Here is a 19,775-nt window from a genome sequence, read left to right on the forward strand (position 1 = left end):
GCTCCGCCCCCTCCCAACCCCCCCGCCTACTGCCAGCCCTCACCACAGGTACACTCATGCACGCGCGTACCGTACGCACTGTCTCACTTCTTGGCTGACCTAGTCCTAGGGCACATTTGCTGCCCTTCACTGATTTATTGTGACAGCTTCAACTGATTTGGACGCAGGCTCTTTCATTTGTCTCTCTATCTCATAGGGGTTTGTATTTGACACGGAAAGCAAAGTTACAGTGTGGACTTGAGACTTGGGACTCGACTCGCATCACAAATCATTCTGATGATGACTCTTACTTGATCAAATAAAAGAAAAATACTTGGACTCAACTTGGACACCAACGTCTCGTGACTCTTGACTTGACGATTTTGACCTTGTAGATCTGCTACTTTTGATGTTTGACGTCGTGGCGTGATCAAGTAGGACGTTAAATAAAACACAATAAAAGTTAGAATATGGACTAGATAAGAGGTTTCTGCCCGACAACAGTGCCACAATGACCTGTCCAGAACAGAACAGAACAGAGGCAGGCAGGTTGATCCTGGTTAACACATGGATTAAAGTTCTCAGTCATATGGATTCCATAGAAGCCAGCGTGTCTTCTGTGAAAGCACGCTGCACACCGAAAACAGCAGATCTACAAGCTATGAGTATTTTGAAGTGATCAAACAAGCAATAGATTTTATTAAAGATGGAGTGCCACCATTTTTTTTCACCCTAAAACATGATCATCAGGTATTATTACAATATAACTTTTTCCAAAAAGTGTACAGTATTTGTTAAAATCATGCTTTTATGTGGACACGCCCACCAGTTCATTAAGTATGCCTGGATTGCCTGGTGGGTGGTGATGGGTGGTGATCCACCTGAACTGAAGCCGCACCCACAGCTGTAGTTGTATGATAAAGGGGGAGGGGTTAGGGGAGGGGCTGATAGTGTGGTGTCACTATATTACTGTTTACTTCATTGGCCAATGAAGTAAACAGTAATATAGTGACAGTTTGACTGTACAATTTACAATTTAGGCATTTAGCAGACGCTCTTAATCCAGAGCGACTTACATTAAGCAAGAACAAAAAAGCATGGGAATACATCACATAAAAACATTTATCAAGAAACATGCGTAAGCTAAGAAAGTAACAGTGGAATATCTATATAATGTCAAGGGGTTCAGCCTCCAGGAAGAAACCCTAAATACAAAGTTAATACACCATTGCACACAAGTAAGACGCGCAAACGCGGGAAGCGAACGCAGCTCGTGTGTGTGTGTGTGTGTGTGTGTGTGTGTGTGTGTGTGTGTGTGTGTGTGTGTGTGTGTGTGCTACAGCTGCGCCCTCTGGTGGCGGGCGGGTGGTGTAACAGCGGGACAGACACACAGACACACACACAGACACACACACACACAGACATTCAGCCCTTGCTGTCATAGTAAGTGGCTCACTGCGTTCGCAATAAAAACAACTCCAGGGTGTCTAATGAAGTACTGTCACCTCATAGACACATGAAAAACTGGAAAAATAAAAAAATTGTGGCACTCCATCTTTAAGTTTAGAAGCATCTTCCAGAAACAGAAATGTCATGATTTCTTCCGCTGGTCGGCCTAAATTAAATCATCATTTTATTTTTGGTCTTGCAGATGCCTGTGTATTATTACTCCACCCAGTACCCTGCTGCCTCACAGACCTGCAGACCTGCCTCACCTAACCAGCACTTGCACAGCCAAGCAGCGCCACCTACAGGTAACCACAAATAAATATTATTGCCTCAGACGCAGTACGTATTTCTGTAAATGTGTGCGTACGTCATGTTCCATGTATTTGTGTATGTATGTGTGTGTGCATTTCTGGCAGTAGGGAGGGGGGCCGTTACACTGTCAGAGATGTTAGTCTGAGGGTCTCACAGTGAACCGGTCTCTTTGCCTGCTGCTCCTGCTCATCACAGAAACCAACGAGAGCTGCAGCATACAGTATACAGTATACAGTACACCGCATCCAACCGGAGATGTGTAATGAATATACAATACAGTAGAGTAGACTGAGATGAGTCTCACTTTGTAACGTGTAATTATTGTATGCCAATTTAACTCAGACGGGTGGCTGGCGTCCCCCTTTAGAGATGGCGTGAGAAGTTCGGTCATCCACGAGGAACTCAACGTACAATTTACAATTACAATTTAGGCACTTAATCTGTTGCTCTTTCACTTAGAAAGTGAGTCCACTACGGAGGTTTGGGAGGTAGGGATGCCTCCCGAGCGTCTCCCTAGGGAGGTCCTCGCTGTACGTTCCACTTGTCAAACCAAGGTCCAGATGGAGGGGTTATATTATATCTCCACGCTGGCCTTTGGAACGCCTCAAGATTCCCCATGAGGAAGTGGCTGCTGTTGCTCGGGAAAGGGGAAGTCTGGAGCTCTCTGCTGAAACTGTTGCCCCCACGACCCGACTCCAGATAAGCGGTTGAAGATGTATGGAACTTTGTCCGCAATTCATGGCCCAATGTGTTGTGTTGTTTGTGTGTGTGTGTGTGTGTGTGTGCGCTAAACGGCTTGCAAAATTCTGTGCAATCTCTTCCACTATCGGTAGCCGCCAAATATGGCGAAGACACTGTTTCTTGTACCCCTGAAGGGTGTGTGTGGGTATTTGTCCGGGATTAGCTGTACAGCACCTTGTAAATATTTGTGTCCTTGTATTGTATGTCTTATGTGGACATAAATAAATGATTAATATGTGTTTGTGTCACTGTAAGGTTACCTGGGACTCCAGGGCTCCCAGAGCCAAGGCCAGGCTGTGCTGGGGAGCTACCCAGCCATGGCGACCCATCAGTGTGGAACCGTCCAGGTAGGCCACGTCGTCCATTCCAGGTTTATTAGAGCCAGAGTAAGACAGAGTTACGACAACTCCCTTCACTTCATGGGGCTTCAGTCCAATGGCGGCTCTTCTACATAGACTTCTATTGGTTTGTCCCTATTTGAAGGCTTCAAATCGGGTCTATGGGCTCGCACGAGTACATGAACCACGTGACCAGGCTGTTTTCTGCCCCCTCAATGTCGCAACCCTGTCTATACTCTAGTCTATGGCTCTGATTAGAGCTAACTGAAACTAACAAAAACTAGAACGAACTGAAATGAAAATAAAATAAACGAGACCCTACAAAACGACGATCACTAACTGAGACGGTTTTGACTGAAATAACTAAAATCATAGAGGAAATGTCTTTTTCTTTTTTCCCGTCTTTGTAAAAGAAATTCAACAATAGAACAATGCATATTTTCTGTCCTTGAATCTTGTCTAATCCATTATTATAATTAAAACTAATCGAAAACGAATGGAAATTAGTCTTATCAGCTCCCATTCTGTCTGTTTAATGAACACCCCCAATTGCGGGCTGCTGGGATCTGAGGCTGTCGTGTAGTACGTTTGACTTGTTGCATGCGCCTTTTTCTTTTGCGGTCACTCGTCACACGAGACAGAATTTACAAATCGCCTCATCTGCATTTTGGAGACCTCTGTCAACATTGGGCCCGAGGGCAGAGTGCTCCCATGCCTGAACTTTTATTATTAACTTTTAAATCCTCCGCCATAAATAAGCCCGTAAGTAGCCCTTGGGAAACAACGGCCCCCCGAGGGGTCAGGAGCCTAGCTCCTGTTTCTGTAGCGGGAGGCAGCTTTATGTACAAGACGAGTTCACCCCCTGTGGCAGAGGAGGCTGGAAAACTGCCAGATAACATATCAAGTTATCAATAGTTCAAGAATGAAATGAATCTGCACCCCAATATCCCAGATATATATCGTTACTTCAAGTGGTAACGTTTGGAGCCAAAGCTCTTCCTCAAACTCCCAGGTCTATAGGAAACATTACCGCTTGAAAGGTATATTCAGTGATTTCACTTAATTCAAATATCACTTATTTTTTTGTTTTGTTGTGATAATCCTCCCTACTATAGAGTGTGCTGGCCATATAAGGAGTTCCTCCCTGTCCCCAGTTAACCCCTGGGGGTCAAAAAACCTTAGGTTTCGTTTTTGACTCTCTATCCTGATTGGACGAAAGGCTGGGTCCCACAGCCAAAAACGAAACCTAAGGTTTTTTGAGTGAAATCACTGAATATACCTTTAAGTAAAGATATATCTGGGAGCAGAAATTGGTGTGCGGACTCTTTTTGAGTGGTGCAACCACTCCTACAACCAGGAATGTCCGTATCATGTGTGTATCTGTCAAGAGCACGAGTGGTGTGCGTGTGCATGCGTGAAATTGGAACGACAGTAAGTATGTGACATGGCTGCCACCTGCTGGACGCAAATCCAACTGCTGACTTTCTAGGTTCATTGATATCCATAATAAAGCAGAGAGAGAGAGAGAGAGAGAGAGAGAGAGGGAGGAGGGGGGGGGGGGAGAGAGGGGAGTTGCACCACTCGGTTCACACAGGTGTGATTTTTTTATTATTGAACAAGTACACCCCGTGGACATGGAGCTAGCGTGTCAGTATAGTGACAACCCCCCAATCAAACCCTCGATGAGGGGCCAAGCAGAGAGGCATTGGTAATGGGCACCATTTTTATAGTTTGGTATTATGACTCACCGGGGATTCATTGAACCTCGACCTTCCATTCCCAGGGCGGGCGGCTCGCTCTAAAACACAAGGCCGCGGAGCTGGCTTATCCTCCCGCTGCCTTGTCACGGTAATCACTTGAAAGGTTTGGTAAACATCTCCTGACTGACGTGCATGTTATTTGACACCAGAAGACCGCCTGCCCTGCATGGCATGCCTCAGGGCTCTCTGACTGGGACCCCAACTCTTTTTACACTGACTTGGTCGCTGGTCTGTGATCATCCCTAATGTCACGCCCAGTATTATCTATAATGTCATCGCTGGAGTAATATACTATAATGTGCACTTTTGTTTTGTCGTGACTCGGAGTAAAACGAGTTGATAATACCGGCACACTTTAACCCTCGCTATTTTGGGCATCGTGTCAAAGCGTAGTTGAGTGTGTATAGAGGCCACCTGGGAATGGGAAGCCCCCCCCCCCCCCCCCCCCCCCCCACACCCATAACCCATAACCCCTAACTGCTCCCCAGGGCACTGTATTAATAGCACCCACTGCTCCTAATAGTTAGGATGGTTAAAAGCAGAGGACAAATTGTACATACAGTATGTGTAAATGTACTGTGACAAATACCCCAGCCAAGTTAAAGGGGACTAATTTTAAATTATTGATGTTATTATTATTATGGGCTACATAACTTTTGAAAATAGGCAATCTGCATTAACCCATTTTGGGGCGGGAACCCCTTTTGGTGTTTTAAGCACTATGTTACACTTTAGCTATTGAAAAATAGCAGATCTACAAGCTCATAGTGCGGAGCTTGTAGGTCTGCTATTTTTTTTTAATCGTGAAAATGTGGCGCAAATATTTGAATATATATTCTTTCAGAGCGAACGTTTTTAACTCAAATCTTTGCTTCTGGGGGCGTCCCTCCCTGGAACGACATATTTCCAGATGGGGGTTGGCGGCCAATTACATATACATTTTAGGTCCTTGACATGAAATATTGAGCACCACTGATACAGAAACATACGGTTTTTCAGAAAAGAATTACATTTTAAAAAGACAATTTATAAATTTCGACGTCAGGCCTAAATGGGTTAAGATGTATTATTTACAGAGCTAAACGCCTACATTGTCATATACTTTTTAATGGTGTCTCACTGTCTTTGTGTCCCTCTCTCTCTGTCCAGACGAGTGTCATGCCTAGTGGAGAGGCGGGGTACTGCTGCGTGGCCCAGGTGGGACCCCCTCCGTCCCACCACTGTAGCAGCCAGCCCTGGACCGCCCAGTACTGACCCACAATGCACCACTGTTGTATACCGACTAGAGATGGACCCATACCAGTGTTTCCTTCCCCCGATACCGATTCCCATTAACTTGCCTATCAGTCGATATCGAGTAGCACCGATCCGATACCAGTGTGTAATAAAAAGATCTATGACAAAATGGTTCTCAAACTGAGATCCGGGTTCCTTGAGTGGGTTCCAAATGGACCCTTACAGGTCTGTAACTCTGAGAGTGTACAAATGGAACCAAATGGACCCATGGTGGTCATGGAAATCAGTAAATAGTCAATAGAACCACAGATCTATATAGGAATAAATAAATACGAGTGTATAGTACAGTAAGAGTGTAAAAAACATAAACTGAAACATTCAAGATATTACAATATCATCATATGATGAATGACGTGGTGTGTAGACTGGCGTACTCACCGATACCGATGCCACCATTTTAGGCACACTATCGGCAGCTTTTCTAATCCTGGTATCGGTATCAGAACCACTTTAAACTAGTACTGATCACCTGCTGACGGATGGATTGATGCAATGTTGTTTCTGCAAACACCTGTGTACGCACGCACACACACACACACACACACACGCACGCACAGTCGCACACACACCTCTGATTTTGCCTCGGTATATATATCATATATCTGTGTCAACCTCACACAAACACGCATCCACGTTACAGTAATAACACATGCATGTGCGCGCACGCACACAGACACACACTCCGCGCACACGCACGTCGTCATCCCCGCGTCAGTGTCGTTACCAAAGCTAAATAATAGTATTTATCAGAGCTGCTGTAACTGAATGCATTATTTATATTCACCAAGATAGTTTTATATTGATATTAAAATATATTATATTCTGTTTTATTGAAATTAAATGTGTGAAAAGGATTTATACACAGCCTGTGTTTGTGTTGTTTGTAATTATGATTTGCTATCATGTTTGTACACACAGTTTTCTCCCAGATGACAATGATAACGGTCTCTGGATGCAGGCCTGAAGCTGTACTGTTTGAATACCGTCGCTGTCGGGTCGGTCGGTCGGTAGAGACCAAATGATGTCCAAAACTAACAGGATTCAAATTCAAAGGCATCAAAAGTAGCAGATCTACAAGCATAAAACGTAGTGCTTTGCGCTGTGTTCCTGCGCTTGTGGATCTGCTACTTTGGACGCTTTGGTGTGACGCTGTAGTGCAGTGGTTTTCTACCAGTGGTCCGGGGACCACCACTAGTCCTTGAGGGGGTTCCAGGTGGTCCCCAGTTTAAAGAGTTGGTAACCAAATAGATCCTTATTAGAACTTTAACTCCTGAGAGCGTAAAAATGAAAGAGTTCAATTATTGTTAAACATCTGCATTACTTAAGTTTAGATTTGCAAGACGTCTACAGAATTAGAGAATGTGATTTTGATCAGCGTTTGCCTGTTATCTCTCCTAATGGTACCAACATCAATACAGCATGGAATTGTGGACACAATCTTATCCGACAACAAACAAAATATTAAGTCTTGGGTCTAAGAGGCTAAATGTCATCAAATGCTGGTCTGTGGCTCAAATGCAGACTAAAGCTTCTACGGGCCGACGGCGTGGAACAAACTCCCACTGTACCTTCGACAGGCAGCCCCTGTAGACATTTTTAAAGCACAGCTCAAGACCCACTTCTACAATACACCCTTGCTTTTAATTGATCTTTTAATTTTGTGTTATTCATGTCCTCACTGTATTGCATTACTGCTCTTGTTTTTTTTATGTTTATGCCTTGCTTTTCTTTTCTTTTTTTCTCCATTGCTCTGTAAAGCACTTTGAGCTGCATTTCATGTCATGAAAGGTACTATAGAAATAAAGTTTTATTATTATTATTATTATTATTAAATAATGGGCCTCGATATGAAAACGGTTGAAAACCACTGTTCTAGTGTGATCAAGTAGGGCGTTCATTTACACAAGATATTCAATGTTGCTAGGCTGTGTTCGGGCTGCAATAGTAGCCTCTCATTGTGGGTTTCCCCCCTGTGATGCCACTGAGGAAATTAAAACCACTTTGAACCCCCCCCTGTGTCCCTATTTTGGGGGATGTCATTATCGCCTGACAAGCTCTGACTTGTACTCTCGCTGTACGACGAAGTATAAAAAAGGCTTAAGTGGTTAAAAAGAATATGTCAACGTTTTGGGAATGGAGGAGGTGGTTTTACATTGGAGCAGCTGAGCTGCCATGAGTCTAGACAAGTTATAATACTTGCTGAGGGCTATAACATCTGCTGTGGTGTTGAAGATCATATTCATCAGACAGATGTGGTTCTCCATCCATTTACAATAGATGATGCAGACAACCTTGATTTTCGTATCAAGGTCCATTATTTATTTAGACATTTGATTTGAGCCATTTGATGACATTTAGACCTCTCAGACCCAATAAGATTTTGTCCACAATTCCATGCTGTATTGTTGTTGGTACGATAAGGAGAGATAACCTTCAAACGTCGATCAAAATGACAATTATTCTACGTTCTCTAATTGTGTAGACTTGTTTAACAATAATTTAACTCTTGCGTAAAATTCTTACACTCATCTTACGCTCTCAAGAGTTGAACCACCTGGAACCCTTCAAGGACCACTGGTGGTAGCCTGGTTGGTTGAAACCGCTGCAATACAGAGTATGCACATGCATCACTTTTCCACCGGGACACGCCCCCCTCATCTAGACTGAGTGGCAAAACTTTGAGCAGCATTGGAGCAATGGAGTTTGGAAGCGCTCCTTGGAAACCACTCAACGGTCCTGTGTACCACCCGTTTCTAAATTGCACATGATGCAGGAGGCAGCAGGACGTTGCCTTATTGAAAATAAGCGCTTCCAAACTCTGACTCTGTAAAATAATCACCTGCATGGAATGTGCAATGTCAGAAAGTAGCTCATAACATGTAGGCCTAGCCCTAAAGTGGATTTTTATGAAGCAAAAGCAGATGGAGGATAATTCAAGCTTTCAACTGTACACCTGGCCTGCAATGTTGGTGAGTTTAACGTTGTTTAATGCAATCAGATAGGACTTCTGTTTGGATGGGCTGTTGAGGCCAGAAAGTTGATGTTTTTATGACACTCAGAAGTCAGAATTCTGAGGTAAACACAAGATACATCAAATGCATATACCGGTAATCTCTACATAACATGCTATCTCAATTACATTTTAATTGTTGTCATCATGTAAGTCCAGGTTAACAACTGCAGAACAATTGGCCTCAATATCAACATCAAAACCATCCACGTGGAATTGTAGGTTACACTCAAATAATTTAGGCTCTGTGCACAGCAGCCATATTGGAAAGAAATTGGGCTTCTTCCTTGCAAACCTTCCTTCACAGGTCTGACCAATTATACTAATTATAAGGCCATGTTCCATTTAGTGTAGCACAGTGGTAAGTTGGTAACTAAAGGGTCCCCTCAAAGAATCATGCCTGAGGGTACCTGTATCACACTTTGAGACCCACTGGTGTAGCCAGAGTGTTTCCAGTGGGCCAACATGCACACTATCAACACCCTGACTGTTATTAGCTGTAGCCTATGAGCCCATAGAGCCATATGTCATCCACTCATCCACCAACCTGGTAGTGTAGGCGCTACAGTAGTACCATTGGCAAATACTAGTAGCCTAGTCTCTCGAGAGACTAGTACTACTCATCCATCCACAAAGTAACGTTTTACAAGGGAGCCTCAAGGCAAAAAAAAAAAGCAAACGCCACTGCTGCCCTCTTGAGGATATATCAATATGTGCAGCTCATAACCACAACAGAAGGCATTATGTAGGCCACTATGCTGCCTATAGTATAGTTTATATTTAGGCCTACTGTATATCCTATATTATTTATTTATTTATCTTCTCAACTCTTATAACAATAGGCCTACATTTCAACAGATATCTATGTAATATTATTAGATATTTATGTAAACAGCTACATTTGATAAATGGTGTATTTTTTATTTTCCATCCAACATTTTTTGGGTCAAATCTTCTGCACAGTTTCATTTTGTATTTTTGCAAAGATATGCTGCTGCATGTAGGCTACTGTATATACAGTATATGTAATGTCACGGTTATATTAGCAAAAGCCTATTGTTTGCATATATCATTCATTCTTTATTGTTCGATGATCTTAATCCTAAACTAAAATTAGATTATTTTAAATGTTAAATAGTTTATAGTTTTCAGTTTTTTCTTTCATTCTTTATTTTTTAAGTTTCTTTTTACATTATGTCATGTTGTTTCTTTTATTCTGAAATGTTTTATGAAGCCGACAAGCCGTCTTATTTTTGATGAAATTAAACTAATAATAATTAGCACAGTTGGTTACTGTGTTTTTGTATTGAAATGATAGAACGCGGACATAAATATCGTCGGATACGTCGTGTCTGCGCCGTTTGAGGGCTTCTTTTCGTTTGAGGGCTTCTGAATGTGTGAACTATAAGTACCTATAAATACCGCTGCGAATTCTCCTGTGCCACGGAAGCCGTTAAGTATTTTAAACTTTGTTTGACCGATTTGGAAGCTTTGATTCCTCTCTTCCTGCCTTGTTTATTGACATCCAATTGTACCGCCTCCCGCTGCGGGGTTGGCTTGTGCCGGCTACGTTCCTGCCTCTGATCTGCTCTGTCATAGCTATAGGCGGTACAATGAGGTGTCAATAAACAAGGAAGTAAAATAAGAATCAAAGTTGGAACCAAACGCATACATATTCAACGTTTCTTTACCTATAACTGGCAGGTTAAGTGCTCTGGAAATATCCGCTTTAATGAAACTGCGGGTGCTACCCCCATAATAGGCACCATGGCTACTTGGCTTTGCGTCCAAATGGTAGCTGTCTGCAGTAAGACTGTACTATTGTCAGAGTTGCTTTCTACGTGCACTACTAACTGCATCTGAACACTGTGGTCAGCCTGTCTGTCGTTGCCGTGGTCGGCGCGTCTATCATGCGCTGTATATTGACTGGCTATTTGATTGCAAACTGTTTTGTGGTGTCTGCGCCCGTACTCTTCACAGTGAATGCCCTGCGTTCTACAATTACGCGCGACATGCACTGCCTACCAGACATACAAAACACCTGCCTTGTTTCCTCAGTGTTTCTCTTCTTAGTTCAACAGTCAGTTCAGTAGGCCTACAGTTCTTTCTTCTTGGATTTGTGATTATTACCATTACAGAATATGCATTTCGAATCATCTCTGAAACTCGCAGCATGGAATGCAGCTGTCGAGGCTATCTGTAGGTTTTCCTTTTTTCCGTTCTTTTCTCCCAGTTGCGCTCTGAGCGCTCTCTTGATTCTCTTTCTGGGCTATTGCCTATAGTATAGTCTATAGTTTAGTATAATAGCCTATAGTATAATATAATATGTAAGTCACGAGTGTGTGTGTGTGTGTGTACACGTGTGTGTGTGTGTCATAGCGATGATTTGATTGGCTGAGGGCTTAAAAAGTGAGGACGACAAAAGTGATTGGCCGGAATGTGATGATGTATGATGAAGAGCGTCCCTCACTTCACGTGAGTGTGATTTATTTTTTTAATAAATGAACTAGTTCATCATACATACAAGACAAGAGTGCTGCACAAAAGTAGTGAAATTTGCAGATCTACAAGCTCAGAACACACTGCAATGTGATGCGGTGTGAGCTTGTTGGCTGTTTCACAATTTTAAAATATTTTAAAGATAATAATTAGTTGCAAGCAGTGATAAGATGGACTCTGGAGTCAAGCCCAAAAAGAAAAAAAGCATACGCAATTTACACATTGAGCTATATTAACATTGACTGAAATGATTTGACACAAGTAATACATAAAAATCACACCTGTGTGAAGTGAGGGGTGATCTTACAACATAATGTGTGTTTAAGCAACGGGTGCTTGTTTTAGTCCTCAAAACAAACAATTACATTTCTATTTATTGTCTATGGCGTTTTCTTAAATAAGCATCGTTGAAAGACAAACATTAAAGCTGTATATATAGGAGGGGCTAGCACCCCTCAAAAGTGCTCTTATCATCATATATCATCACATTCCGTGCAGCAACAAAGTCATGGTTGATCGATTTGGGTTGAAACCTTGCCCGAATATGGAGTCATAGATGATTGACGTCACAGACCTGCCACATGTCTCTCTTCCACTGAGCTTTCTAATTTAGTTGACTGCTTCTTGTCCTATTCATGGAAACCTTAACTTTGTGATCGGTGACATTGCAGTGTTGATTAATATGGTTCTTAAAAGGAAGATCACAGTGACAGTTTTGTTATACAGGGCAGTCATATTAACTGTTAAAGCTATAACGTTGACTGCTGTGTAGTTATAATAACGAAACATCATCCAGAGGAGATAGCAGACTGTTCGACGGGAAGATGGCAGGCCGAGGGGCAGCGTTTCTCACTCTGGTATGCGTAGCTTTACTGCTACTAAACGGCGCCAAAGGTCTTCCAGGTCAACTTTTGCCCGTCAACTTTTGTGTGCCGAAAAACGAAGGCCCACACTGCCAGTCGACCGTTGACCTGTTTGTGAACAGACTGGACTCGACCGAGTCATTCTTGCCGTATGAATACAGCATGTTTGATTTCTGTTCAGAAACCACGCAGGAACGTCCCTCTGAGAATCTCGGACAGGTGCTGTTTGGGGAGAGAATCGAACCTTCGCCATACCATTTTGTGTTCCAAAAGGCGGAGGTGTGTAAACCGGTGTGTACCAAGGCCTATCGCAGTGGCAATGTCGCAGACGATGCTCTGCTGAAATTCCTCAAGTTAGCCATAATGCGCAACTACCATCACCACTGGATCGTGGACAACATGCCCGTGACCTGGTGCTACACGCAAGCCGATGGACAGAAGATCTGTACCCCTGGCTTCCCCATTGGCTGTTATGTCGAGGAGGCGGGACGACCCAACGGTGCCTGCAGTGTGGCCAATCCCGCCTTCAAAGAAGAGGACACCTTCTACGTCTTCAACCACGTCGACATCACCATCCACTATCACCGCGTGGAGAAGGACCGGCGAGGAACAGCACGACTGGTCGCCGCCACCATGGAACCCAAGAGTTATAAACATAGCGATCCAGACGCCCCCGACTGTTCCGGAGGACCCATGACCCTCAGCAGCATGAAGCACACAGGAGACGTGAAGATCCCGTACACGTACTCCGTCAGCTTCGTGGAGGACGAGAGCAGCAGCTGGGCGTCGCGGTGGGATTACATCTTCGAATCCAGGCCTCACACCAACATCCATTGGTTCAGCATCGTGAACTCACTGGCCTTTGTGTTGTTTCTGTCTGGAATGGTGGCTGTGGCCGTGCTCAGGTCTCTGCACAGAGACATCGCCAGGTACAACCGGACGGACTCGGAGGACTTCCAGGAACACTTTGGCTGGAAGCTGCTCCACGGGGACGTGTTCCGCTCTCCCCGGCGGGGCATGCTGCTGTCGGTCCTCCTCGGCTCCGGGGCGCAGATCTTCATCATGACCTTTGCGACGCTCTTCTTCGCCTGCCTGGGTGTCCTGTCGCCGGCCAACCGCAGCGATCTGGTGACCTACGCCGTGGCGCTGTGGGTGCTGCTGGGCGCGCTCGCCGGCTACGTGGCGGCGCGCTTCTACAGGTCCTTCGGCGGGAAAAGGTGGAAGAGCAACGTTCTGCTGACGGCCCTCCTCTGCCCGGGGCTGGTGTTCGCCGACGTCCTCCTGATGACCATGATCCTGTGGGCAGAGGGCTCCTCGGCAGCCATACCCTTGGTTGCCCTGGTGGCCATCTTGGCCCTGTGGCTCTGCATCTCGGTGCCGCTCACCTTCGCCGGGGCCTACGTGGGCCTGAGGAGGGCCCCCATGGAGCACCCGGTACGGACCAACATGATCCCTCGGCAGGTTCCGTGGCAGTCGGCCTGCACCAGGCCGCTGCCCGGCATCGTGATAGGAGGGCTCCTGCCGTTCACGTGCATCTTCATCCAGCTCTTCTTCATCTTCAACTCCCTCTGGTCCCACCAGTTGTTCTACATGTTCGGCTTCCTCTTCCTCGTCTTCGTCATCCTGGCCATCACCTGCTCCCAGGTGTCCGTCATCCTCTGCTACTACCACCTGTGCGCCGAGGACTACCGCTGGCAGTGGCGTTCCTTCCTGACCAGCGGCTTCTCGGCCGTGTACTTCCTGGCTTATGTGGTGGTGTACTTCCTCACCAAGCTGCATATCGTGGGGGTGACCAGCACCATTGTCTACTTTGGATACGCCGCCATCGTGGCTCTCAACTTCTTCCTGATCACCGGCACCATCGGCTTCTTCGCCTGTTTCTGGTTCGTTACCAACATCTACAGCGTGATCAAGGTGGACTGAAAACAGTGTGTTTTTAGCTGGGAAAGACCCCCTTACATCTGACGAAGCCGAGACCCTCCACACGTGTGCACACACAAGGGTGGGCACATGCAAGCACACACATGCAAGCACACGCAAGCAAGCACACACACACACACACACACACACAGTGGGACATTTTCTCTACGCTCATACCCATCATTACCTCCCTCCTGGTAGCCTGCAGCAACATGACACACACACACACACACACAATGTTCCCCCAATATAAAAAAAATTAATTGGTTGGAACAAAGAAATGGAACCTAGCATACTTCTATCTTTCCCCCCTTTTTTAGCAGTGCAGCCGCTCCTATGCACAGCTTTGTGTGTATGTCCATTTAGCACAGAATGTAGCCATATGATTGGACATCATGTTGTTGACATCATCATTGTGATGAAAGGCACCGCTCACTTCAGAAGAGTGATCTCTTTTCTTCTTCTTTTTTTTACAGTCTATTGACAAACAAAGTTCACATTTTCACAAGATGTTGTGGTTACATTTTATTTTCTGTAATGATTATGTCCATGGTCAATGCCATGGTGATGACATTGAGTAGTGATCGTCGATCAGCACCTGAGCTGAACCAAGAGGATTAAGATAAGAGATAAATTTACATTTTGTTTTGACTTCCACAAATAAATATTGTGAAAATATATACTTTATATTATTTGTCCGGTTTTGATATATTTTCCATTGACAATGAAAGGAAACATTTGGTCAAATGTCCGCCAAATATTTGTGGCAACAGGCATTCTGATTGGACAGTATGAGATGATGTATGATGATGTACGATAATAAGAGCGCCCCTCACTTCACACGGTTGTGATGTTTATAGTATAGTTAGTTTGTTGATTACTTTTGATGCAGTAACAGTCTTTTTTACTCATTTCTGAGGTAAAGGGTGACAAGGGTCTCAAATTGTGACTTCACTTTCATGTGGGGGTCCCAACCAACAAGTCTGGCAACCACTCTATGATGTCAGACTCTGTTAGAGTACATGATGACATCATATATATACTGTATTGCACTTCACTTCACTTGCACTTTTCTTTTCCTGTTTTTTGTCTTTTCTTGCACTATAGATGTTTGTTTATGTCCTGTGTATGTAAGACTGTGAGTGCTCTGAGCAAAATAATTTTCATTGTATGTATACTCTGTATCTATACAAATGACAAATAATTCCTCTCTTCCTGCCTTGTTTATTGACATCCAATTGTACCGCCTCCCGCTGCGGGGTTGGCTTGTGCCGGCTACGTTCCTGCCTCTGATCTGCTCTGTCATAGCTATAGGCGGTACAATGAGGTGTCAATAAACAAGGAAGTAAAATAAGAATCAAAGTTGGAACCAAACGCATACATATTCAACGTTTCTTTACCTATAACTGGCAGGTTAAGTGCTCTGGAAATATCCGCTTTAATGAAACTGCGGGTGCTACCCCCATAATAGGCACCATGGCTACTTGGCTTTGCGTCCAAATGGTAGCTGTCTGCAGTAAGACTGTACTATTGTCAGAGTTGCTTTCTACGTGCACTACTAACTGCATCTGAACACTGTGGTCAGCCTGTCTGTCGTTGCCGTGGTCGGCGCGTCTATCATGCGCTGTATATTGACTGGCTATTTGATTGCAAACTGTTTTGTGGTGTCTGCGCCCGTACTCTTCACAGTGAATGCCCTGCGTTCTACAATTACGCGCGACATGCACTGCCTACCAGACATACAAAACACCTGCCTTGTTTCCTCAGTGTTTCTCTTCTTAGTTCAACAGTCAGTTCAGTAGGCCTACAGTTCTTTCTTCTTGGATTTGTGATTATTACCATTACAGAATATGCATTTCGAATCATCTCTGAAACTCGCAGCATGGAATGCAGCTGTCGAGGCTATCTGTAGGTTTTCCTTTTTTCCGTTCTTTTCTCCCAGTTGCGCTCTGAGCGCTCTCTTGATTCTCTTTCTGGGCTATTGCCTATAGTATAGTCTATAGTTTAGTATAATAGCCTATAGTATAATATAATATGTAAGTCACGAGTGTGTGTGTGTGTGTGTACACGTGTGTGTGTGTGTCATAGCGATGATTTGATTGGCTGAGGGCTTAAAAAGTGAGGACGACAAAAGTGATTGGCCGGAATGTGATGATGTATGATGAAGAGCGTCCCTCACTTCACGTGAGTGTGATTTATTTTTTTAATAAATGAACTAGTTCATCATACATACAAGACAAGAGTGCTGCACAAAAGTAGTGAAATTTGCAGATCTACAAGCTCAGAACACACTGCAATGTGATGCGGTGTGAGCTTGTTGGCTGTTTCACAATTTTAAAATATTTTAAAGATAATAATTAGTTGCAAGCAGTGATAAGATGGACTCTGGAGTCAAGCCCAAAAAGAAAAAAAGCATACGCAATTTACACATTGAGCTATATTAACATTGACTGAAATGATTTGACACAAGTAATACATAAAAATCACACCTGTGTGAAGTGAGGGGTGATCTTACAACATAATGTGTGTTTAAGCAACGGGTGCTTGTTTTAGTCCTCAAAACAAACAATTACATTTCTATTTATTGTCTATGGCGTTTTCTTAAATAAGCATCGTTGAAAGACAAACATTAAAGCTGTATATATAGGAGGGGCTAGCACCCCTCAAAAGTGCTCTTATCATCATATATCATCACATTCCGTGCAGCAACAAAGTCATGGTTGATCGATTTGGGTTGAAACCTTGCCCGAATATGGAGTCATAGATGATTGACGTCACAGACCTGCCACATGTCTCTCTTCCACTGAGCTTTCTAATTTAGTTGACTGCTTCTTGTCCTATTCATGGAAACCTTAACTTTGTGATCGGTGACATTGCAGTGTTGATTAATATGGTTCTTAAAAGGAAGATCACAGTGACAGTTTTGTTATACAGGGCAGTCATATTAACTGTTAAAGCTATAACGTTGACTGCTGTGTAGTTATAATAACGAAACATCATCCAGAGGAGATAGCAGACTGTTCGACGGGAAGATGGCAGGCCGAGGGGCAGCGTTTCTCACTCTGGTATGCGTAGCTTTACTGCTACTAAACGGCGCCAAAGGTCTTCCAGGTCAACTTTTGCCCGTCAACTTTTGTGTGCCGAAAAACGAAGGCCCACACTGCCAGTCGACCGTTGACCTGTTTGTGAACAGACTGGACTCGACCGAGTCATTCTTGCCGTATGAATACAGCATGTTTGATTTCTGTTCAGAAACCACGCAGGAACGTCCCTCTGAGAATCTCGGACAGGTGCTGTTTGGGGAGAGAATCGAACCTTCGCCATACCATTTTGTGTTCCAAAAGGCGGAGGTGTGTAAACCGGTGTGTACCAAGGCCTATCGCAGTGGCAATGTCGCAGACGATGCTCTGCTGAAATTCCTCAAGTTAGCCATAATGCGCAACTACCATCACCACTGGATCGTGGACAACATGCCCGTGACCTGGTGCTACACGCAAGCCGATGGACAGAAGATCTGTACCCCTGGCTTCCCCATTGGCTGTTATGTCGAGGAGGCGGGACGACCCAACGGTGCCTGCAGTGTGGCCAATCCCGCCTTCAAAGAAGAGGACACCTTCTACGTCTTCAACCACGTCGACATCACCATCCACTATCACCGCGTGGAGAAGGACCGGCGAGGAACAGCACGACTGGTCGCCGCCACCATGGAACCCAAGAGTTATAAACATAGCGATCCAGACGCCCCCGACTGTTCCGGAGGACCCATGACCCTCAGCAGCATGAAGCACACAGGAGACGTGAAGATCCCGTACACGTACTCCGTCAGCTTCGTGGAGGACGAGAGCAGCAGCTGGGCGTCGCGGTGGGATTACATCTTCGAATCCAGGCCTCACACCAACATCCATTGGTTCAGCATCGTGAACTCACTGGCCTTTGTGTTGTTTCTGTCTGGAATGGTGGCTGTGGCCGTGCTCAGGTCTCTGCACAGAGACATCGCCAGGTACAACCGGACGGACTCGGAGGACTTCCAGGAACACTTTGGCTGGAAGCTGCTCCACGGGGACGTGTTCCGCTCTCCCCGGCGGGGCATGCTGCTGTCGGTCCTCCTCGGCTCCGGGGCGCAGATCTTCATCATGACCTTTGCGACGCTCTTCTTCGCCTGCCTGGGTGTCCTGTCGCCGGCCAACCGCAGCGATCTGGTGACCTACGCCGTGGCGCTGTGGGTGCTGCTGGGCGCGCTCGCCGGCTACGTGGCGGCGCGCTTCTACAGGTCCTTCGGCGGGAAAAGGTGGAAGAGCAACGTTCTGCTGACGGCCCTCCTCTGCCCGGGGCTGGTGTTCGCCGACGTCCTCCTGATGACCATGATCCTGTGGGCAGAGGGCTCCTCGGCAGCCATACCCTTGGTTGCCCTGGTGGCCATCTTGGCCCTGTGGCTCTGCATCTCGGTGCCGCTCACCTTCGCCGGGGCCTACGTGGGCCTGAGGAGGGCCCCCATGGAGCACCCGGTACGGACCAACATGATCCCTCGGCAGGTTCCGTGGCAGTCGGCCTGCACCAGGCCGCTGCCCGGCATCGTGATAGGAGGGCTCCTGCCGTTCACGTGCATCTTCATCCAGCTCTTCTTCATCTTCAACTCCCTCTGGTCCCACCAGTTGTTCTACATGTTCGGCTTCCTCTTCCTCGTCTTCGTCATCCTGGCCATCACCTGCTCCCAGGTGTCCGTCATCCTCTGCTACTACCACCTGTGCGCCGAGGACTACCGCTGGCAGTGGCGTTCCTTCCTGACCAGCGGCTTCTCGGCCGTGTACTTCCTGGCTTATGTGGTGGTGTACTTCCTCACCAAGCTGCATATCGTGGGGGTGACCAGCACCATTGTCTACTTTGGATACGCCGCCATCGTGGCTCTCAACTTCTTCCTGATCACCGGCACCATCGGCTTCTTCGCCTGTTTCTGGTTCGTTACCAACATCTACAGCGTGATCAAGGTGGACTGAAAACAGTGTGTTTTTAGCTGGGAAAGACCCCCTTACATCTGACGAAGCCGAGACCCTCCACACGTGTGCACACACAAGGGTGGGCACATGCAAGCACACACATGCAAGCACACGCAAGCAAGCACACACACACACACACACACACACACAGTGGGACATTTTCTCTACGCTCATACCCATCATTACCTCCCTCCTGGTAGCCTGCAGCAACATGACACACACACACACACACACAATGTTCCCCCAATATAAAAAAAATTAATTGGTTGGAACAAAGAAATGGAACCTAGCATACTTCTATCTTTCCCCCCTTTTTTAGCAGTGCAGCCGCTCCTATGCACAGCTTTGTGTGTATGTCCATTTAGCACAGAATGTAGCCATATGATTGGACATCATGTTGTTGACATCATCATTGTGATGAAAGGCACCGCTCACTTCAGAAGAGTGATCTCTTTTCTTCTTCTTTTTTTTACAGTCTATTGACAAACAAAGTTCACATTTTCACAAGATGTTGTGGTTACATTTTATTTTCTGTAATGATTATGTCCATGGTCAATGCCATGGTGATGACATTGAGTAGTGATCGTCGATCAGCACCTGAGCTGAACCAAGAG

General features: G+C 45.4%; 3 protein-coding genes across 7 annotated transcripts in view; all 3 read left to right on the top strand.

Moving 5' to 3' along the window:
- Window positions 1–6,739, top strand: part of arpp21 (cAMP-regulated phosphoprotein, 21) — a 29,155-nt gene extending 22,416 nt beyond the window's left edge. For all 5 annotated transcript variants that reach the window (XM_083770394.1, XM_083770397.1, XM_083770396.1 and 2 more), the window contains exons 17-20: window positions 1–48; window positions 1,631–1,733; window positions 2,737–2,828; window positions 5,729–6,739. The exon at window positions 1–48 is cut by the window's left edge. In XM_083770394.1, coding sequence (XP_083626520.1) covers window positions 1–48; window positions 1,631–1,733; window positions 2,737–2,828; window positions 5,729–5,833 — 348 coding nt within the window. In that variant the 3' untranslated portion in view covers window positions 5,834–6,739. The remainder of the gene's footprint in view (window positions 49–1,630; window positions 1,734–2,736; window positions 2,829–5,728) is intronic.
- Window positions 6,740–12,208: 5,469 nt separating this feature from the next.
- On the top strand, window positions 12,209–14,170 carry LOC310858962 (transmembrane 9 superfamily member 2-like; the record flags this gene model as incomplete). Its single annotated transcript, XM_083765282.1, has 1 exon — window positions 12,209–14,170. One exon carries the CDS (start codon window positions 12,209–12,211, stop codon window positions 14,168–14,170), a length of 1,962 nt encoding a protein of 653 aa, XP_083621408.1.
- A 3,029-nt stretch (window positions 14,171–17,199) lies between these two features.
- Window positions 17,200–19,161, top strand: LOC310859044 (transmembrane 9 superfamily member 2-like; the record flags this gene model as incomplete). Its single annotated transcript, XM_083765398.1, has 1 exon — window positions 17,200–19,161. The coding sequence occupies one exon, from the start codon at window positions 17,200–17,202 to the stop codon at window positions 19,159–19,161; it is 1,962 nt and encodes a 653-aa protein (XP_083621524.1).
- Window positions 19,162–19,775: the final 614 nt, after the last annotated feature.

This window comes from Protomyctophum parallelum (genome assembly GCF_964188405.1).
Source record: "Protomyctophum parallelum genome assembly, chromosome: 1".
NCBI classification, from domain to species: Eukaryota; Metazoa; Chordata; class Actinopteri; order Myctophiformes; family Myctophidae; genus Protomyctophum; species Protomyctophum parallelum.